Raw genomic sequence first — 22,633 nt, 5'->3', positions numbered from 1 at the left:
TTGCCTGGGGCAAATTATGGCCGTGGAGCCCTTGCCTGGGGCAAATTATGGCCGTGGAGCCCTTGCCTGGGGCAAATTATGGCCGTGGAGCCCTTGCCTGGGGCAAATTATGGCCGTGGAGCCCTTGCCTGGGGCAAATTATGGCCGTGGAGCCCTTGCCTGGGGCAAATTATGGCCGTGGAGCCCTTGCCTGGGGCAAATTATGGCCGTGGAGCCCTTGCCTGGGGCAAATTATGGCCGTGGAGCCGTTGCCTGGGGCAAATTATGGCCGTGGAGCCCTTGCCTGGGGCAAATTATGGCCGTGGAGCCCTTGCCTGGGGCAAATTATGGCCGTGGAGCCCTTGCCTGGGGCAAGTACAACCGCAGAGCAATTCGGAGCAGGTGAGATGAGCCTGAGCCTTGCCTTCCCTTTGCAAAAGGGAAGTGCGAGCGAGAGGCCGGAGGTGACACAGAGGAGGTGGGGAAGTGAGTTTTTGTGGCTGAACTCACCCAAGAGATCAGTGGCAGAACTGAGCAGGATCTTCAGCCTCAGACCATAGAGTTGTTTTAGCTGTGTCTGATTTTAATACCACTGTAGATAGTCAAGTGGCTCCAGTGAAAAGCAGGAAGAGCCAGAGCACTGAATCTAGGAATAGATGTACCACGCTCCCTCTGTACCCAGCTTGGTCTTGGGTTTCTGTGTCTTCACACCTCTCAAGGCTTCAGAGGCTTAACTCAAGCAGGAGAAAACTGCCTTAGGATTCCTTAGTGCTTGTGTGCTTACTCCCTTGCTGGACTTTGTGTCAGAATGGATGTCTGATGGAAGCGAAGCTGTGGCTTGAGGGATGGAGCAGACCTGCAAGCCCCGTGCATGGGATCAGTGATGCCAGACACGCCGTCCTCCGAACTAGCATCGCTCTGCAGAGCAGAAAGCAAAGGCTGATTCAGCTTCAAGTATGTGGGTGGGATTGTTTCCGAAGCAAAGGAGAGGGTGGAGATCCAGGTCTGAATTTTGCTGGTAGCTGAACTGTAAGACTGCAGAGTTTAGGGGGAGGGGAAAATAAAAAAGGAAAAGGGCTGGCACAGACCTCTCCAGCTGTTGGCCTACATAGGGGGAGATTGCGCAAGGCTAGCTGAAGGACTCTCATGCCTGAGCCGTGAGAGTTAACTCTTTCAGGGCTTGGCCTCTCCACTTGCCTCATGGGTAGAAATCCTTGGCAGCATCTTTCCCTTGAACTGAAGAAGCTAAACTGTGGGTTTTTGCATGGTTTCCTCCCTCCCCGCTTTGTGTTCCTCAGACTGAGCAAGCCATGTCCCCTTGGCTTTGGGGCTTGGGCCTCTCTTTTCCATCCTTGGCTCTGGAAATATTGTGGAAAACTCTACTTCATGGTTGGTACCTGAGGTTGGGAGCTTGGCAGATGTGCACTCAGCTTCCGAGGTGGTTGCAGATCCCTGCTTTGTGATCCTCAGATAACCTTTTGAGGGTTTACCGGCTCTACCTTGTAGCATCAGTGTATGGATATAATGGGAGAATAAAGCTTTCAGGGATGAGGTTTCCTTGCTGATATTACAGTTTGTTGTAGGCGTTTGTCTCCACGTGTACATAAAGTATGGAGAGGGTGACTTGAAGTAGTCTGCTCTAGCTATTAAGTATTGTTTGCTTCTGATTTTTATGTGGAGTCTGTTTTCACCATTAGCCCAGCTGCTCGACACGTTGGTGTTGGAAGACAAAATATATGTCTGCCTGTATTTGCATTATTGAATACTCCCAGTGTAACAAACCCTCTGTAATTCAAGGAAAGCATTCAAATCTGTAAAGAGTTACTGGGAGAAAGCTGTTAGCAGTCCTTTCTCCTTGAAAAACCTTCAGTATTCTTATTTTGATCCTTTGTTCTTTAAACTTCCACTACAAAGGTGAGGTCTGCAGCACGTTGAGTTCTTCTAGGATGCTTTGCTGTTTACTCAAACCCAATGCAAACCTTTTGGGTTGGCTGTATCCGTAATTCTCCGCTCTAAACCTGTGAGGGGAATGGGGAATGGATGTGGATTGGTTTTGCTCTCAAACAGATCATGAAAATGTCACTGTGTGCCGGTCTGCTATAGCTATCTGAAGATTGAAATACTCTCGAGGGAATGAAATGATGGCTTATTTCTTGCTAGTTTGCTCACTTTTTTTTTCCCTTCCTTGGCAAGTACAGGCAAAAGAGCATGACAAAAGGGCTGGATTCACTAAAACCGGGTCCCACGTCAGAGCTGGCTGTCTTTTTGTGTCTATGTCAGCATCTCCGGAGGAAGAGAGACGTGCCGTGGGACCTTTGTGCCGGAGGCCGCAGCGCCTGAGGTGTTGTGCTGGCTCTGATTGTGCTTTCTCAAGGCCGAGAGCAAGCCGTTCCAGTTTGTACCTTATTTTTCTCCTCTGTGAAACGATCAGCAAGGACAACCCAGTCCAGTCAGCAGAACAGACATGTCCAGCACGCAGCCTGGAAGTAGGAAATGCAGGCATCTCGAGCCCTAGACTGGGTCACGGGAACCACAGCAGGGCAGGGCAGCCCAGGACCCTTTACAGGGACCCCAGCATCCCCTGCAGTGCTCAGAGCTCTGTTGCAAACTGAGGTTTATTGGCTGAGGTTCTGAACTAATTACAGAAATAATGGGCAAACTGTGAGCATTCCCAAGCTTTCCTTTCTTTAAGAGTTTAGTTTTTGCAATGGTGCAACTTCTCTCTCCCCATCTCTGTGGCGGTGGGCTGGTTTCTTTGTCTGTTGCTCTGATATCATAAATCCCAGCAAAGGATTCTCCAATCCATCCAGGGTTTTTTAACCCTCTGGGTTGGAGAATCTGAGAGATCCAGATGCTCGGAAGCTGCAGGGAGGAATAGCTGCTTGTTGCCATGTTCTTCCCTCAGCATCTGTTATTGGCAGCTGCCAGCGACAGACTGGATCTTTGTTGTTGTGCAGCACGGCTCCTGCTAGGCTGGTGGAGTGGGAAGGAGGAGAAATCCAGACATGCTTGATGAAAATGTACTTTCGTACTAGAAGTTTACCTGACGTTCCCTGCTGCAAGAGGGACCTTTGAGTGGAGGTTGGAGTCACACCCTTGGGCACTTGGATGTGATTTTCTGTCCTCGTGGTCTTTGGGGAAGCAGTTTGCTCTCTCTGCACCTTGTCCTCAGTCTGCAAAGGCGGCTGAGCATCATTGCCGTCTCCCATCCTTGGAGTGCTCCGCTTACCTTGGAGGCTTTTCGGATTTGTCATCTCCTTCCATCACTGTGGAGACCTCTGATGGTGCAATAAGTCACGTACTAGCGATGACTGATAGGTGCAACGTGGGAGTAGTGATTCTGCTGCCTTGCAGATGTTTAACATCTGCAGTGGCACTCGGCATGATTCAGACGGGGCTAACAAATGCTGGTGCAGCTTCCTCACAAAACGCAGGCATCCTGAACATGGCTCCGGAATGGGAAATCCCACTGTTCCACACGCTCCTCTCTGTCGTGCCGAGAACCGGCTGCAGCCTCCAGCCTCTCTACATTCCAGCAAAGTGGAAGTGGCTGTCAAATGAAGCCCAGGGGTGGGTTTTAGCACGTTGCTGATGTCAGGTCTAGTCAGGGAAAATGTTCCATTTCAGCTGCTTTAACATGCAGTGGGGCTGAGACGGATGTCACTGCGTGCAGCAAACATACTTAGGGCTTTATATAGGGTGGGTATGTCCTGCAGTCACAGACGGAAAAACTCACTTGGGCTGTCTCACTCCTTTTCTCAGCTGTCAGTGCAAATTTCCTCCTCACTTACTACCTTTTCATGTGCTTTTCCAGGGCAGTTTTAAGCTTTGGCTTCTTGTCCTTCGGGTTAATCCTTTTAATAGGCTTTTATTAAAAACACTTTTAGGTCTTCAGCAGTCAAAGCTATTTCCAAATGCATTTAAGGCTTTGATTACCTCTTGCTTCCTGGTGAAGAAAGTAAGGCAAGGTAAGGGTAGAGAAACAAGGTGCTCTCAGGCAGCACTGGCCTGGAGCTCCAGGTAAAAGGCTTTCTCCATCAAGTGAAGAGCTGGAAACATTTAATACATTGCACCAGGGGAAAAGTGAGTTGCAGGCTTTGGAAACCAGCCCAGGGAAGCCTTCAATGCTCAGAGCCTCCAATACTGCCCTGACAGCACGTAGACAAAAGCTGTGCGGTATTTCAAGAGAACCTGCCAAATTCAGGAATAACTCTTTGTATTGCAAATGGGTTTCCCAGACCACCCAGGTTTGTGCTGGCTTCGTGGAATCACCGGATGGTTTGGGTTGGAAGGGACCTTAAAGATCATCCAGTTCCAAGCCCCCTGCCATGGGCAGGGACACCTTGCACTAGCCCAGGTTGCTCAAAGCCTCATCCAGCCTGGCCTTGGATACTCCCAGGGATGGGGCATCCACAGCTTCTCTGGGCAACCTGTCCCAGTGCCTCCCCACCCTCTGCGGGAAGAACCACCCTCACAGTAAAGAAATCAGACCCTTTGAGCACTTTGAAATTGCTCAGACGTAACAAACTTGGATACTGTTGTGGTTTTTATTCTTCTTGAGGGCTACAAGAACCTTCACAGCCCAAACTGTGAACCCTGTATGAGTAGCGCTATTCAGGGTTGCTGGGGGATGCTCCAGCCAAGTTGCTGGAGGCAGCAGAAGGTGAAAGGAGGAATCAGGGATCTGGTTTGCTGTAAAACTGGGTGGCAATTGAAAGAATTTTGGCGGGGGGAGGCTGAAGTGACTTGCCCAGGGCCGTGTGGGCAGAGCAGTGGCAGAGCGATGGGTAAGGAGCAGATGCCGGCCCTTTCCCTGCCCCAGCAGGCTCACTCTCTGCAGCTCCTCTCTGTGTGCTCTGGTAGCTGCATCAGTGTCGGAGGAGCATCTGGAGAAGGGATGAGCCACGTGTGCTGTGCAGGACTCTGCCCGTCCCGCTGTGCCGGGGGTGCTGCTGGGCCCTAAGCAGAGGCCTTGGCATCTTTAAAACTCTGGGCGTTTTGCTTTTCCAAGTGATTGAATCTGAGCTAGGGGAGGATTCCTCAGTTCTGATGTAACTGTTAGCAGAACCACGTGGGTTATACATTTTTGACAAGAAAAGCTCTCCTGGAAGCAGGTTATAAAATTTTCAGTAGCTCTTTTGTAATTGCTTGCCACAGCGGATATTTTCCAGTCAGCTTTGCGTTTGGGCTCGGGTCCCTGCAAGGTTTGTTTGCGCAGTGTCCTCACGTAGGCTCCAAATGTGAAAGCCATCCAACCTTCATGACTCATTTGCTGTCCCAAGCAACGCTTCAGTGGGAGAAGGAACCCGGCTTGGGGAAGCGGTGAAATGCCGGTGTCAGCACATCGGGATCCCAGCCTTCCCAGGCTTCGGAGGAGAAGAGGTGCCCAATGGCTCGATGAGAGCCCCGAGGTCCTGCCCTGCACCCTGCCAGCACTAGGGTGGCTGTAGCAGAGCTGAGCTCTGCTCACGTCTGGAATAGCTGAGATGAAGTTGAAGTCACTGTGCTGCAGAAGGGGCAGGTTTGCTTCCCTGCTGTGTCTTTTCCCAAACAGCTCTTCCTTCCTGCCTCCCTCTGTTCAGTCCCAACCCCGAACAGAACTGGTTTCTGTTCCCTCCTCGCAGCTGCGCAGCCAGTTTCCTTGCAAGCCTGCGTCATCCGTGTTTCTTTTCTGCTTCCAGAACATGAACATCCAGGTGGAGGACATACGGATCCGTGCCATCCTCGCCACCTACCGCAAGCGGGTGCCCGTCACGGAGGGTTACGTGGAGGTGAAAGACGAAGGGACCTGGAAGCAGATCTGCGACAAGCACTGGACCATGAAAAACTCCCGCGTCGTCTGTGGCATGTTTGGATTCCCGAGCGAGAGGAAATACAACACCAACGTCTACAAGTAAGAGCAGAGCTTTGTATGAGACACAAGCATGTCTCTCTAAACACTTGGGGCCTTGTTCAAAAATGCAAATTGTCAAATGACACTGGAGACCTTGAAGTAGAAAAAACCCTCCAACGGCTTCATTCCTTCAGATCAGATTTTCCTTCTGTGTAAATATTTGAAATGTCAAGCATTTTCCTGTGCAGACAGGGGAGGCGTTTGATCCTTCTGGCTGACAACCCAGTGCAGTATCGGTTGTAGTATGTGATGGGTCCTGAGTAGGAGATGTGGACAGTCAGCCCAATAAATCTTTTTTTTCCTTTCCCCAGCTGTAGAATAGGCATTTCCTCCACCGGCAATAGGTTCTGGGTGGTGTGCAGGGGATGGATGGGTGGGAACAAGCTGACCACACTCCCAATAAACCCCTCGCCCCATCCCTTTGCAGAGAAGCCAGCTGGAGAATCAGGTCCAGTCTGTGCTGAAAGCTCCAGCGTATAATCCTGGAATACAATCGGCCTTTGTCGTGCCTTGTTGCCCACATTCCTCCTTCCCGCTGCTGCAGGCAATTCCTGGTCTCACACCTCTCCTGACATGTTTACCAGCTGCTCTGGCTCTGATGGAGACTCACCGTCCCTGGTTCACGGGTGTCCAGCTGCCAAATTGCCCACAGAGGAGCAGTCTGCCCAGGGGAATCTATCCCAGTACATCTCTTGCTGTTAACCCCAGTTCAGCTCCTTTGGCACTGGCAATTCCTCAGGGTCCCTAGCAGGAAGAGCTTCCAGCCACCTCCAACTGCGTGACTTGCTCTGTCTGTTAAAGGATGCTCTGAGCTGAGTGTGGAGTGAAAAATGTCAGTAATGCTGCTCCTCCCAGCACTGCTCCTGCCTGTGCGTCCGCGATGGTGCTTGTAGAAGGATGCCCTTTGGGGCAGTTGGGATTTTGGTGCTGCTTTTCCTGCCTGTGATTGTAGATTCCTTTAAAAGGAGGGAAGAAAATAGCAATCCATAGGGAGAATGTTGCGTCTTCCAGAGCTGTAAGGTGATCGGTTTAGGCTGCGTTTCCTGTTTCTTGAAAGCCAGGAGCTCTGGTCTTTTCTGTTGTCCTTCCTTCAGCTTGGATTTTGTCACCAGCCTTCATCACAGCCGCGGCTCTTCCTACACTGTTCCCTAGGAATAACACCCTAAAGTGGATGCAAAACACTTCGAGTGCAATTCAGTCTCATTTCTTTGCTTCACTGTGACCTGTGGAGTGGGAAAGTGTCAGCTGGTTAGGGGGAGATCGGAATTCTCCAGGCAGGAGTTGTGGTTTTCCTGCCTGCTCCTGTTGGCCTGCACAGTTGCTATTTCCGAAAGCCCCCTCGGGAACTGGCTGACCATGTTTCATTTCTTGCACCAAAACACTTCGAGTGCAATTCAGTCTCATTTCTTTGCTTCACTGTGACCTGTGGAGTGGGAAAGTGTCAGCTGGTTAGGGGGAGATCGGAATTCTCCAGGCAGGAGTTGTGGTTTTCCTGCCTGCTCCTGTTGGCCTGCACAGTTGCTATTTCCGAAAGCCCCCTCGGGAACTGGCTGACCATGTTTCATTTCTTGCACTGGCAAGGTCGTGATCGATTGAAGAACACTCGTCAAGCCACATAACAGCACAAAGAATATACAATAAATAACCCAAGGGGAATTCTGTTTGCAGGCTTCCCAGGGAGATGAGCAGGGAATTAATAATCGCTACCAGGCAGTCTCATGTTTTGCCCTGGACACCAGTCAGAGAAGGGTTTGCTCCCATCAGTGTCTCCCTCGAACTCAGCTCCGAGATTCCCATCCCCTGCACTAGAGCAGGACAGCAGGATAAATTACCTCGAGTAAGACAAAGTAGATTTTTCCTGCTCCTCAGTTGCAGTGTTTCCAAGAAAAGCATTAACTTCAGCAGCTGGAGCCATCTGCCTGCAGTAAAAGGGTGCTTGGTAATTGTCCCGACTCTTCCACAGCACACGTAGAGATGGAAAAACTGAGGCATTGCTCAGCGTAATATTTCAGCAGCGTTAGAAATGCCATTCCCTGGAGCTGGGGTTAGGAATATGCAATGCTTACACCAGGCTTGGAGCACTCTGCTGCGAGCCAGACGCATTGCTGGAGTGGCCTCGGTGCCCTCAGACCTCCCTCACCTCTGCTTGCTGGGCCCCTGCACCCCCAAAAGATGTTTTGGAAAAGATACTCAGTGTTATCCCAGGCTGGAAGAAGATGGGATGTCATCTTATTGGAGGGGAGAGACTGGTGAAACTTTGCCAGCTGGGCAGTTTTGCTCGGTTAGTGTAGTTTAAAAAGTTGTGTTCTTTTTGGGGCATTTCTTTGTGCTTTGTGTTGCTGACAGACGCATCACGTAACAACCAGCAGTGCTCCGCTGGAGCTTCCCAAGTGGTCTTTGCTTCCTGATGGAGGTACGGGAATGTCAGCCACCGTAATCGGCTTGCCGGGGCCGTGGGAGCACTGCTCTGCCATATCCCACCCGCTTTCGGGTCGCGTCCTCTCTGGGGGAGCGAGGAGTTTGGCTGACGGGTCACTTGGACTAAGTCTTCTCGCCATGTGATGTGAAGCCTCAGACGTTCTTCTCATTTCATGGGTTTTTCTCTCCCTAACTGGTAAATACCGTTCTCCCGAGAGTGGATCCTTTCCCGCTCCGCAGCTGGGAGACGGGCTGGAATCGGGTTTCTGCTGGCCGGGGCTGCAAGTGCCCCCCTCCCACATCCCCACCAGCCCCACTCCCCACAAACTGCAGCTTTGCATGCTGAGCTAGCTGATCCTCTGCTTCTGCACGATGGTGGGAGGTGAAATGATTTGCAGATGGATCCTGCTTGAAAGAAAACAACTTAGTTCATTGTTGTCCTGGTGCCAGGGTTTTATTCCTGAATGCAACTTAGACGCTGCAGTTGACAGCACGATTTATGTTCGGAAATGAAACAAATCTCAATGTTGTTTCCATGTTCTTGTTCATTCTTCAAAGGGATTTTTATACAGGCGCCGCTTGTGAACTCCTCCTCCCGGTTCCTGCTCTGGCTGAGAAAGCAGAGCAGAATTAAACGCATTTTGCTGACAGGGAGAGTAGAAGTTTGTGACCGGAGATGCTTAAGGCAGAGGGATGGACCTGATGCCTTCTCCGGGCCTTACAGCTTTGTGATGTGCCGAAGAATTGCAGGGGTGAGCTCAGCAGTTCCACCATACTTCAGTGTCAGTCCAAACAGCATCTCCCAGTTTAACCAGTCTGCTCGTAGCACCATAAATCTGGTCAGATCTATAGGGCAGTTCATCACTTCTGTGCGTGTAGCAGAAACCCGCACGGCTTGGGTTCTGGTGAGCGAAGCCGGGATCCTGAGGGCTTTGGTGGAAGGTGGCAAGTCTGGCTTCTCTTCTGCATCCCAGAGGCTGAAGGCAGCAAACTTCCTTCAGTAAACGCTTGAAGAACTTCTCAAGGGTAGAAATTCTGTGCTCACACCCCTGAAGAGTTCACCAGCTCCCTTTCGGTGCGTTACGGGTGCGTTTTCCTGTGTAATGATTTGTTTTCTGCTCCCCAAATCCTCTCAGATGCTTTATGTAGGGAAGTTCCTTAGGTAAACCCTCAGCCACTTCCCACAGCCCTTGGGCTTAACCTGTGCCTTGGTTTAAAGCTTTTGGGGTGAATGTCTATCTCTCCTGACCAGTCAAAATAGTTTGGGCTCCAACTTGACCCAGAATTGGCTAAATTCTCACAGCATGACTGTGCACTCCCACCTCTGATCTGAGAAGCATTGCTCTTGGCTCATACCGAGGCCAGTGAGAGGTGGGTTGCACCCTTTCTATGTTAAGAAGTAAATAACACAAATACTCCGAGTTTCTATCCGCAAAGATCATCTGTATCCTACTTCTTTTTTTAAATTCTGTATTTTTCAGCCTGGGGAAATGAGGTGGGGCCTTCTCTGGCTCTTTCTCCCCAGCCTTCCAAGGGCCGTTAATACCAACCAGATGTTCATGCCTCATGAAATTTCCAGGATGAGGTCATTGTTTGCTATTATAAGGCATCCCTGTAATTCCTTCTCTAAGACAGGCTGTGTTCCTTGTCTGCCTCGGAGCTTGCGGAGCTCTCTGCACATGGCTGTGCAGGGCCCTCAAGAAAATACTCCAGCGGGTTCTTCCTTGGTGCTCCAGCAGTCCAGGGGCAGAGGCTTTCCTGACTTTTTGGTAGACATGTAGTATCTGGGTAGTTTAGTTAAAAGGAAGAAAAATCTTCAATGTTTGGTCCAAATTGGACCAGATATTCCAGCTGAGAAGGTGCTGGCACTTCCTTTCTGCCTGTATCCCCCCTGGGTTTACTTTATGTTTTAATTTATCAAATTTTTACTCCCCCTTCCTATTTCCAATTCATTTTCTGTTGATTCAGGGTCCCCGACAACTCGGGTTGGACCGACCTGGAGTTTAACATCCAGTGTTTTACCCACAGGACAGGCAGGTTGCCTCTTCCTGCTCCATGGGATAGACCCTACCCTATCCTCCATCCTACAGCGTTTACCTCCCACCACGGGATGCAGTTGCATCTCTGTCTCCTGGCCCTAACCTCAACCCAGAGAAATTTGGTTCCAGAAAGGGTGAGTCCGTGGCCACGAGCCGCATGAGCCTAGACCTGAGCTTGTCAGCAAAGCCTGGCCCACGAAAGGGGCTCAGACAGTCCTCTGAGCATCCGAGAGGGTGCCCGTTAGCTCACGTGGGACCACCAAAGGGCATCACCTGGGAACACCTTGACCTGTCCTGTTTAGTTTCAAACCACCAACGAGGCTCTTTGTTCCTTTCCCACCTCCCGTACAGGGTCTCTGTCCCACAGGGGGTCAGAATCGGTGCCATTTATCACGGCTGATCGCTGGGGCTGCACGGCAGCTGGTCCTGGGATGAGGAGCCGCACAGGGATCTCGCACAGCCACGTCAGGACCACGGCAGGGCATTCCTCTGCGCGTTAACTTCTAACGTTTCCCTTTCGGTAGCCATCTGACCCCTATTTCTGTTCCATTGACTATTTTAGCTCGGATACCGTTGTCTGACAGCCTTACAACACAGTTAGGGTGGAGCTGGATTACTTTCTTGTCTCGTTTATCACACGTGCCCCTTCCTCCTCGGAGTCCCTGGAGCACCTCCAGGCAAGCGCTGTGGTTTGGGAGCCAGAAGCAGGAGCTGCTGCCAACCTCCTCTGCTGTGAACGTGTCATCGGGGGAATCGCTCTCGCTCCCGGAAGTTGCTCTCAGGCCCACGGTTGTTAACACTGCAGCTTTGAGGGGAGCCGGAGAGGAGCCATGGCTTTTTCCCAACCTTCCATCTTCCCATGGCTTACAGGGGATGGCCAGCAAGGAGAGCAGCTCCTTTATGGGAAGAGGTGTTTTGGGGGCCTCTCCAGCCCAAACTCACCTGTGCTGTTTGCACAAGGCCCTCTTTGTACACTGCCTTTGGAATAAACTGATCCCTGACCCCTGCAGAACGTAGGGATCTCTGTTATGTGTCTCCTTCGGGTGTGCAATTATTGCTCTGGCTGCACTGTTGATTCACACTCTGGTCTTTAGCTTAAGCAATGACCTGTTTACTCCCAAGCGGCACCTTAACAGAGTCATTGCGTGTGGATCCACCTTCAGATAACGCTGTTCGATCCTCCTGTGAGTGCAAAGGGGTTTTCCCCAAACGTCAGTGCAGTTTTTGTGGATTCCTAACTTTTCCTCTTCTCTTTTATCCCCCTAAGGATGTTTGCCAGCAGAAGGAAGCAGCATTACTGGGCTTACTCAATGGATTGCAGTGGGAACGAGGCTCACATCTCCAGCTGCAAACTGGGCAATCACCTCAATGTGGATGCGGAGAAGAACGCGACGTGTGAGAACGGGATGCCAGCCGTCGTCAGCTGCGTCCCCGGGCGCGCCTTTGCCCCCAGCAGCCACAGCGGCTTCCGAAAAGCCTTCAGGCAGGAGGTGAGCAGGGTCTGAACGCAACCTGGCAAGAACGAAAAGCGTGGGGGTGTCGCTATTCACCGTCCGTTATTGGCGTAGGGGCTGAACACGTGTGCCATGGCACAAACCAGCCTGTGCAACGTCCCCTCTTTGTGTCCCTTTCTTGCTGCAAGCCCGGCTGAGTTTGTCCTCGCAAGTTCATGGTGCCTTGCCTCCGTCTGCAGGCTCAGGAGGGTGGGAGATGGCTCGCCGCTGGCATGGCTGTGAGTAAGGAGTGAGAAAATACATTTGTCCCATTGGGTTGTCTCCTCCCGAGGAGGTACCAGGGGAATAAACTGGCATTTCCTCTACCCCTGTGTCTTCTGCACAGAAATGCCCTGAGAGGCTGGGAAAACGTGGCCTACGGGAAAGGTTGAAAACGCTGTGTGTGTTTAGTCTAGCAAGGAGAGGGCTGAGCGAGCAGAAAAGGTCTAAGATAGGCAAACCACTGTTATAAACAACCCTGGAGTCGGTTGTTCGCTGTCAGTGAGGCAGCTGAACGTGAGAGAATGGCTTAACCGGCAGCAAACACGGTTTAGGTTGATGCTGAGGGAAAATCTCCAGCTGTGGGGTATGCACAGCCTTCGGACACAGGGGTGACCCCTGGGTCTGGAGTCCCTTCACGCTGGTTCAGAGGGGTTTATGCAAGGTGTGGTGGATCTTGCCTACAGCCTGCATCCCCCAGGCTCCGTGGCTTTAGGAGTGGGCTTTCCCTTAGCACCTGAGGAGACCCCAGCCCGCACCTCCGGACACCTCTGTGGTGGGAATAGTGCAGTCCTGTCTGGGTCTGCTTGCTGGAGTCCAGGCACTTCTCTGCACGAGAGCTCGCAGGATCTAGGCCTCGAAGGTGAAAGGTCTTGTAAATCATTACTAATCTTCTGAGCCCTGCATACTGCCAAGTAATTCCTAAAGCCTTTGTGTAGGCTTTGGATGTCCTTCGTGTGACCCCAGCCTGCAAAACTGGATATGCTTCCAGTTTTAGAAGTTAAGGGTTTGGGTTTTTTTGGCTCTCAGACTCTGCACAAATCCCGTGGCAATCCCATACCCAAGGCTTAGCTCCCACCGCTACAGCACGTCTCTGGGATGCAGCAGCTGGCGGGTTTCCGCTTGGTCCTCGGGAAGGACATGAGTGATGTAGTCAGGGACTAGCAGAAATACAAGGAGAGGAGTTAGTGGCACTGGACCTGCCCCTCAGCTGTGTGTTTCTGACCGCGGTCTGCCCGATCACCCATCCCACTAGCCCTAACTGCAGCGGAGAGGGAGGTTTTACGTGGCTGGAGTTCCACATTGGTCTCCTTGGTTAACCCAGGATGCCTGTCCAGAGACGGGCACAGCAAATGCATCCAACAGCTGGACCACGGGCAGCCAGTGGCTGAGGGCCGTGTGCTGCTGGCTCCATGCGATTCCCAGGCCTCCTGTAAGGCTCCCAGGAGATCCAGTATGACAGCTGGGTGGTTGAACGGCCAGCCGCCACGGTGTGTGCAGCAGCCCTCTTCTGCAGAACTGTGTGTGTGAAAAAGGCTCCTAAATCCAAGCCCTAAAGCTGCAGAGAGCTAGGATTTCTCTTTTTATTCTATGCCCACACACAGGGATGTGAGAAACGCGTATCTGTGCATACCATATAAGTCTTAGCAGGTAAAGATCTCCTTTCATCCTGCACATTCAGCCTTTTGTATTATGTGGTGGAGGTTTTAAGGTGCCTTTTTGGGCCCCAGCTTAGCTGCGGCAAAGAAAGGATGCTTCGTCCCTAGGCAGCGGTAACACCGCCTCGGTCTGTCTTCCAGCAACCACTGGTGAGGCTGAAAGGAGGAGCCAACACCGGCGAAGGACGAGTTGAAGTGCTGAAGAACGGGGAGTGGGGAACGGTTTGTGACGACAACTGGAACCTGGTGTCCGCCAGCGTGGTGTGCCGAGAGCTGGGATTTGGGAGCGCCAAGGAAGCGATAACGGGCGCGAGGCTCGGGCAAGGTAAGAGCAGTGAGAGCTCCGGGGACCGTTGGTGCCTTGTCCACCTCCGAGAACCCGTTTGTGATTCAGGGCAGACTGGGTTTTTAGTGGGATGTCTGCTTTGGGGACCAGGAATTTATTCTCTACCCTTAACAAGTCTCTTGAGCCTGAACTGGAATATGTGACTTAGAAAAATCTTGAGATTCCTTGAAAGAAGTCTAGTGATGATGAATTTAACTTTTCCCTCAGACAGCTGTTCCAGTAATTACTTCTTTGTTATCACATCCGTTGCTCTCAGACTCTCTTTACAAGTTCTCTACGTCCACATCATGGTGTAATGCATTACTAGAAGGTTCCTGGCAAAAATGGGATCCTAGACTTCAAATACTCTAATTTAAGACCAGAACATTAATTTAGCCCATTATAAATAGAAGGGCATTTGAACAGCTCAGAGCCAGGTTTGGGCTTGGATTTCCTGTATTTGGGAGTTGGTTTAAATCCCAAACTGTGGTAAACAGCAGCTCAAAACCCCAACGTACGCCCTCTCAAACCACCTTCTGATTCACAGGCCCTGCTCCCGTCGTGTAAACCCTGAAGAAAATGCCACCATACCCTTCATTGTGAGGCTAAAGGAAGGGGTGAAATGTTTTCAGCCCAGCATGGCGTGGGGAGAGGGAGGGAAAGAAACACCACGTGTAAACCCACGGTGGTGGTGTCCGCAATCTGGAAAGCTTTAAAATGTGACCTGTCCGTTGGGTTTGCCAAAAAAAACCCTGCGGTGGGATGCAGGGAGCTGCTGGTGTGTTTAGCTGCATCTAGGAAACAGGATAATCATCGGGGGGGTGGAGGAGGTAAGCGGCTGCCACGTGAGGGGGGAGAACGTGCCGTTCCCTGCCGTCTCCCACAGCCGCAGTCTGGAAACTCTTAGCAGCGGCTCCCGATTCCCACACGTTTTCCTTCCTTTTTATGTGAAAAAGTGGTAATCAATCAGTGCGCCCTGTCAGAACGCTCCCCTGGGATGGCACGCACTCAGAGACTCCTTTCAGCAGATGGATAGTCACACTGGGGTAGGAAAAGGAGCAATTTTGCCCCAAACTCCGCCCCACGCTCCCACTGCCCAGAGGGGTCTCAGCCGTTAAGCTGGCATGTTCACACTGTGCTTTCTTGCAGCTGCACCCCGGTGAATCTGGGGGTTCAAACACTAACGAAGGTCTCATCCTCGCTGCGCTGGGGATTTAATGTCACGGGGTAGAACACACAAAGATGAACTACGTGTTAAACCAGCGTGCAGGGTCTAGAAGTCCCGGTTAATTGACCCATGGGAGATGAGTGCCTGCCATAGTGAGTTCAGGATATGGGGGGTGATGATTGATTCCCTCCTTTATAAATTGGCGACCGAAACCCAGATTGAACAATTTATGCTTATTCACACAAGACCCTGTTGAAAGGAAGATCCTGAGCCCAGATCTCCTTGAAGACCACTGCAGCATCCTTGGAGGGAGAACAGAGGAAAACCTTCAAGCAGTAGGCGAATGTAAATGTTGGATATACAGCCTGATCCTGTCCTTCTGTTCAAAGGAATGGCACGGGAGGAAATACAACTCTTATCGCCGTGTTTCAGCACTTACAGTGATGCAGTTTGGCTACACCTCAGTGCCCGGCACAGCAGCACTTACTGCATCCACGTGCTGTAGAAGAATTGGGAAGCACCGTTGAGCCGGGGTTACATGGATGCGTGCTGGCAGCCCTGCCCTCGTGCTTGGTCACTTCATTGGAATGGCTTTGTGGGGCTGTTCCAGTGGAGAATGTCAGGCTGGATCCATCCTGCATTCTTGGTGCGTCACCCTCCAATTCTGGTCAGCATCAAGGCATTTTCCTCCTCGAACTGTTGGGCAGCTTGCAAAATGACTGGGTCGGTGTCACCGTTTCCAGATGGAGACCACAGACAGGATTTTAATAAGAGAGAAGCCAAAAAGGCCAGATACACATTCCCCAGTGAAATTTTTCTTGTTTTCTTGAGTTTTTTTCTTGTTTTCTGTCTTCTCTGTGCCTCAGCAGAAGCCTAAGGAGGTGAGGGGTTCATCAGACAAATCATTAAAATGTCACCCATGGTCTGGGTCACAGGGGTGGTGGCAGCCACACAGTGAGAATGGCTCCAGATGGCAGCAGGAAGAAGCTTTTAAGCAAAAGGATCCCATCTACTGTTAATAAACCCATTGGATTTCCCTGCCTTCCAGAGTCAGCCCTTTGCTTTGGACTGAAAGGAGCAGGCTTGAAGGTTGCAGAAAATACTCCTTCCCGGGGGAGTGAGCAAAAGAGGGATCGTGGCACGGCAGCGTGCGCCCAGGAGGCTGTTGGTCAGAGCACAGTCGGTGCTTCTGCCACTCTCTCACTCAGGGAAAGCCGTGTCACCTTCTTAGCTCTGGGAAATTTGTATCACCTCTGGCCGCAGCCAAAGAAATGGCAGCAGCCAGGGTGTCTGCTCTCTGCTGATCGGAATGCTCAGACACAGGTACAGCTCCCTGCCCCTGTGGGGCCCTCAGCACTTGTGCTATGATGAGAATAGTGTTGCAGGAATGAAGAATCAACAGTCACGGACAGAAATGGTGAGAAAACAGTTGCTTTTCTGTCTCGGCTGCCCAGACGGGTCAGCCTGGGCTCCTGCCGCGGTGCGCTACGCGTGCCGACAAGGTGAACTCCAAACCCAACACCCGCAACCTCTCCCAGCTGATGGAAAGGGCCAGTGAAGGGTATTGCTGCGTGGATGCTGCTTTCTCAGCCAATCCTCCGGTGGCTTTTGCTTTCGTCACTGCCGTTGTGCTGCTCCCGGCTGCTGCAGTGCCTGGCCAAGGGCTGCAGTGAAGCAACCGACCTGCAGGTCGGAGCGCAGGGCTGCCAGCGTTCCGATTACGCCGAGTCCGGAGAGAGTATGCTGATAGCGCAGGTCAGGAGTGGTGTTATTCCCAGCCTCCCCTCTCCAAAACCTTCCTAGAAACTGCTGGAGGCCAGAGGCTCTACGTCTGCTACTTGCAAGGATCTGTCAAAACTATCTGGCATGTTTCCGTCAGTAATTACTCAGGGATTATATGGGCTCCAAGAAAGACTCCAGTTGTTTTGTGTTGAAGATCATAGTACCATAGAATCACAGACCGGTTTGGGTTGGAAGGGACCTTAAAGATTATCCAGTTCCAACCCCCCTGCCATGGGCAGGGACACCTTCCACTAGACCAGGTTGCTCCAAGCCTCATCCAGCCTGGCCTTGGACACTCCCAGGGATGGGGCATCCACAGCTTCTCTGGGCAACCTGTCCCAGTGCTTCACCACCGTCTCTGGGAAGAATTCAGTCCTGATGTCCAATCTCAATCTCCCTCTTTCCATTTAAAACCATTAGCCCTTGTCCTGTCACTCCCTGCCCTTGGGAAAAGTCCCCCCCAGCTTCCTTGTAGCCCCTTCAGGCACTGGAAGGCTGCAATAAGGTCTCCCCAGATCCTTCTCCAGGCTGAACATCCCAACTCTCCCAGCCTGTCCCCATGGCAGAGGGGCTCCAGCCCTCGAAGCATCTCCGTGGCCTCCTCTGGACTCGCTCCAACCAGTCTATATCCTTCTTAGCATCTGCTGGAACCTCCGATTCATCCTGCCCCCTGTAACTTCTTACTAACCAGCCTTGGGCTGGGGTGGGAAACAGGAGCTGGGAGCTCCGCAGGAAGGATGACTGCCTCCTCCTGCCCCTCTCCTCATGCTGTGTAGGTAGGCAGGACAAATCTCCGCTGCCACCTGCCAGGGAGAACCCAAATTACTCCGCCTGGCTCCTGACACCTTCAGACCTCTCTGCAGCATGAACGCCGTTCCTCCCCATTTGCAGCAGTTGTCGGGGTCTGTAACACCCGCCTGCCCTGTGTTTCACTCACTCTCTGTGGTGTGTTTTGTTGTCCAGTCTCAGTTTCAGGGCTTGACAGGGAGCAGATTCCCAGTCAAAAAGTCATAATTTGCCAGTTCCTCCAGCTGAAGTTTGTAAATTATGTAACAATGGAAACGGCTTTTTCTTCAGCTCTCACCTGCTTGACACTCAGGGACTACTGGAAGGAATTTAATGATAAAATTATTCATAATAATCCTGCACCTTTTTGTTTTATTTTCACAAGAAACCACTGGAATTTTTTCAGGCTTACCGTGTTTTGAACATGTTAGAGGCCAGTGTGATGTCTGCAGTGGGTTAATAAAGTGTTGTTGGGTATTTCTTCATCACCCGGCAGCATGGGCAGAAGGTAAGGACCTTCTTCCTCTTTCTTCTCCCCCAGGCATGGGTCCCATCCACCTGAACGAAATTGACTGTACGGGCTTTGAGAAGTCGGTCACGGACTGCAAGTTCAACACGGAGTCGCAGGGCTGTAACCACGAGGAAGACGCTGCTGTGAGATGCAACGTCCCAGCGATGGGTTTCCAGAATCAGGTGAGATGCGATGCGAGTGCGGCGAGGTGATTCCATCCTGGAGCATCCTCTGCCCGCCCTTGCCACTGGAATCGTTTCACCTGAGCCGTGCCTGTTCCATTTAGGTTTTAACAGCTGCAGTGTGTTAGACAGGAGGGCAAATAAGGATCAAGCTCCCTTTTTGTACGGAGCTCTGAGCTCCTCCCAGTACAACGGGGCTTATCAGTGAGCGAAGGGCCACTTCAGCTGCAGCCCGTGCGGTGCTGGTGCATGTCCCTGTCGTGATGGGATCTTGGCTGGGTCTCGTGACAGTGGTACCTGGGGGGCTGCTGTGGGGCGGAGAGACTCACTGCATGAAGCAGAGACGGGTTCCTCGGGGCAAATACTGCCAGAGGCCCAGAGGGAGTGGAGGGGGGAAGCTTTCGTAGGGAGTGTTACTCTTGCAGCTGGTACAGGCCACTGTCGGATGCTGGGCTTGACTAGTCTGCTTCCTGCCATGTGGGAGAAGAACCAAACTGCCTCAGCCAGTCAGCAGTAGCTGAGCTGAGGTTTCTGGGCTCAGTGACTTTAACCACAAGCCTTGAAAAGACCCTGAGCATCGCTTGCCCGACTGTTGCATCCTCCTTACCAAGTTTGCTGTGATGTCTATCGACATGGGAGTTTTTACGCCCTGCAGCTGCGTCTGAGCGGCGGCCGCAACCCCTACGAGGGCCGGGTGGAGGTCCTGGCAGAGCGCAACGGCACGCTGAAGTGGGGCACGGTCTGCAGCGAGAACTGGAGCACGGTGGAGGCCATGGTGGTGTGTCGGCAGCTGGGCCTGGGGTTTGCCAGCCATGCCTTCCAGGTGAGTCCCTGCGCCCTCCCGTGCCCGTTTCGGATGTGGTGGCATGTGGGGGGTTGGGTAGGGGCTACTGGAGGGGAAGAAAAGCTTGTTGAAAAACCAGACCGTAGCATTCAGCTTCAAGGCATCAGCTGGAGTGACCCTGGGGGTTAAACCTCATTGCACAACAGCTGCTGGCGGAAATTCAGAGCAGGAAAAGCTCTTGCAGCCCTGGGCAAAGCTGCTGTTTTCCGACTGCTCAGGGCTCCGATGTCCTGGGAAGCCTGACACCCTTGGTGCTGGTTGGGCTGGTGGTTACATGCAGTTTCTTGTCCCTCCTGGAGTCAGGGGGGAGTTGAACTCCTTGGGCTGGCTGGAGCGTGGAAGCCAAGGTTAACCTGCTGCTGAGTCACTTGAAAACAATTTGATTTTGCTCCTGGAGCCGCCTCCCCATGCAGCTTCTCCCCCGTGTGCAGAGCCGTCCCATTTCTCGCTCCTCTAATGGCAAATACCCTACACCCTCCCTGCTTGTGCACGGCTCAGAAGGGCACATAATAAAGGGATAAAAGCTACCAACTAACAAGCTTGGGATAACCACAAAGGAATAAAGTGTTCTTTCCCAGCGAAGCTCCTTGGCTCAGTGAATGGCAGCCTGCTGTGCTGGCTGGAGGAAAGCAAGCAGCAACCCTAAGAGCTGGAAGGAGGGAGGGCAACAGCTTCCCACCCAACTCCCAGAGGGATAAATGGCATCAGGATTAAGTAGCTGGTGTACACCTGGTGCAAGATACTCTTCTGTACTGGTACATCCCTCAGGGATCACAAGGTGGAAGGGGGACAGGCAGACCTAGATGTAGTGGTAGAATTTGAAATGAAACACCACCTCTGGGCCTTTATTGCAGCTCCCAAACACCAGGAAAATGGGGATTTGGGCTTCTAAAATAAACTGGTTTCTCCCTAGGACAAAGTACCCCCTGCCAGAGCTTGCTGTCGTGCTGTGCTCTGGCAATGCAGCCCCCGTGAGGCATTTCACCCGAGAATACAGCCAACAGCTTTGGGGGAAACAGGCTGAAACGGCCACTGGCTAAATAAACTTCATGTGTGTTTATAGAGATGGAAACCCGCACGCAGCAAACAGCCCTGATTGGTTCTGGAAGGAAAACTGTTTTCCCCAAACAATGTCCAGAGATGGAAAACTCGGGCAAACAAGTCGGATGTGGCTGCAGGGAGCGGGGGGCTGTCCCCATTCTCCAAGCCCGGGGGTCCGGTTGGGTGTTCATGCCTGCTCAGCACTCGGATGCAGCCAGCTCTGCCGGGCTGCAGCGACAAACCCAGTAAGAATGAGCGTCTGCTGCCTGCCCACTGGGTTTGTGCAGGGAGGGACAAAAGGGCCCTGGAATGAGTTACAGCCTCAGCATCCTCGGGGCTGGTTGCTGCCTGTTGGGAAAGCAGCAGAGACTGTAGCGAGAAGCCGACAGTTAAACCTCTGTCTGGAGAGCACAATCCTGCAACCAGTTTGTCCTTAGGGAACGACTAAGCTGTCCAGGAGGACACACTGGGCTCGAGGGAAGGCAGATTCCCACCAATTTAACTTATCCATGGCCAGAGCGGGAATCTGCAGGTCCCCGGAGACACACTGGGGTCGGATACCTGGCAGGCGGAAGGCGGGAGCTGCCCGCTGGTCCCTCCAGCTGATCTGCCAGCGTCATGCCAAGCAGCGCAGGAGCTGAGGACGGCCACGTAACCGGAACGCCGGCCTTCCCGCCTGCCTGGCTCTGTTGACACAGCCCGGAGAGTCCAGCAAGAACCAAGACACTTTTTCCTTTAGCTGAGGCTGCTGGTATTTAGAAGAGAAAAGGCCCTTATGCAATCCCGGCGGCACCAGCGGCGGGAGCATAAAGCTGCACTGTGTGGAACAGGGCGGCCCTGTGCGCGGGTGTGCAGTGCCCCGCGCAGGGTTAACCAGCAGCCTGTTGCAATACGGGCAGTGGGACAGATGGGTTTGCTTTTCCTGGAAACGTGCTCCCAGTTCTGACACTAAAAGATCACATTTCTTATTTCCTTCTTTCTTCCCTTCTCCCAAGCTTTGCCCTTGCGGCTTCATCAGGGTTCAGTGCCCTCAGTTTTGTGAGTGGTGTGATGTCGTGAGTTAATTTTCCCTCATTCCCACAAGTTTTGCCAAGCTGGGTGATGAAGATGAGCAGTGAGGAGGGTTTGAGCATCTATGAAATCCCCCTCAGAACCAAGAGGTGCAGACCCCTGGGTTAGCAGACCCTGTTTAGTCCTCCAGTGCCTGCTTCCCACTGGCATTTCCAGCATGGCTGTTTCTTCTGCCTCCCCTCCTTGTGCAAGCAGGCCCTCTGGCACTACTTGTGGCCCTCCCCAGTGCGCGGATGTCACAAGACAGATGTGGTTTAATTGCCGGGCATCTCTCCCAAGGGCACAGCCTAGATGGCTTAGAACAGCGCGAGGATGAATTCATCAGCTGGATGGGCAGAGCAGGGTGGAAAAGTGAGTTTACAGCTGGATTAAAAACAAGCAGAGATTTAAACCAGCTCAGAATCGGGGAGAGAGATTTGCGTAACGCTGCTCAGATGTTCAGGGCAGGGAACAGGGTCAGTTTTAACCCCAGTCCCAGCCTTCTGCTTAAACAGCCTCGGGCTCGTTCCCCATGTTACTCTGCTCCAGAGACTTTTGGCAGCATCTGTCTCCTTGGTAGCGTTGGCTCTTGCCTTGATCTTCCCTGGAGGAAGAACTCAGGTTACGGGGATGAATATTTCCCTAAACACTGAGAATGTTTGAAATGCCTTTTTCTGCCCAGGAAACCTGGTACTGGCATGGAGACATCAGCGCTGACAACGTAGTCATGAGCGGCGTCAAGTGTTCGGGGACAGAGATGTCCCTGGCCCACTGTCGTCACGACGGAGCCGACGTCTCCTGTCCCAGAGGAGGTGGCCGTTTTGGTGCTGGTGTGTCCTGCTCGGAGAGTGAGTAACTCGGGATTTATTTCATTTGGGCATAAGCGTTTGCAGGAGAAATGAGGTGGCCCGTGCTGTGCCTTCGATGTGTCAGCACAGCAGCACAAGGAAGGGGCTTGGCCTCCATCTCCGGCAGACACTTGTGAGCAGTTTTTGGTAGCTCAGCCCCTAATTTTGAACCTTCCTGCCTGCCAGCTGCCCCTGACCTGGTGCTCAACGCCGAGCTGGTGGAGCAGACGGCCTACCTGGAAGACCGCCCCATGTTCATGCTGCAGTGCGCGCTCGAGGAGAACTGCCTGGCCAGCTCGGCCGTCAACACCTCCCTCACCTCGGGGTACCGGCGCCTGCTGCGCTTCTCCTCCCAGATCCACAACAACGGCCAGTCCGACTTCCGCCCCAATCCCCCCCAAGACCGGCCGCCATGCCTGGGTCTGGCACGACTGTCACCGGTGAGCGTCACCAGCGCGGGTTCACGCGGTCCGGGCCCTCACCCGTCCCCTTTTGCGCGGGGGGGACCGTTTTGCCGTGAGAGTACAGGGTGGAGATGCTGGAGCCAGGGCTGCAGAGCTGTGGTGGGTGTTAGGGCACCTGACGTTCTCCAACAGCAGAGAAACCAGCTTGTTCC

The 22,633-nt window shown here is 52.6% G+C and overlaps 1 protein-coding gene across 1 annotated transcript in view; it reads left to right on the top strand.

The window, feature by feature from the left end:
* LOC104513917 (lysyl oxidase homolog 2-like) overlaps positions 1-22,633 on the top strand; it is a gene marked incomplete at its 3' end in the record, with an annotated part of 38,288 nt that overhangs the window by 11,902 nt on the left and 3,753 nt on the right. The window contains 8 exon segments of the mRNA XM_010157420.1: positions 5,661-5,872; positions 11,597-11,819; positions 13,622-13,805; positions 18,083-18,234; positions 18,890-19,057; positions 21,852-22,017; positions 22,204-22,412; positions 22,414-22,457. Of these exon segments, the coding sequence (XP_010155722.1) occupies positions 5,661-5,872; positions 11,597-11,819; positions 13,622-13,805; positions 18,083-18,234; positions 18,890-19,057; positions 21,852-22,017; positions 22,204-22,412; positions 22,414-22,457 (1,358 nt within the window).

The sequence above is a fragment of the Eurypyga helias genome, unplaced genomic scaffold, assembly GCF_000690775.1.
Source record: "Eurypyga helias isolate BGI_N326 unplaced genomic scaffold, ASM69077v1 scaffold6598, whole genome shotgun sequence".
Lineage (NCBI taxonomy): Eukaryota > Metazoa > Chordata > Aves > Eurypygiformes > Eurypygidae > Eurypyga > Eurypyga helias.
Note: the sequence above shows the minus strand (reverse complement) of the source record. Positions and strands in the feature narration are given on the sequence as shown.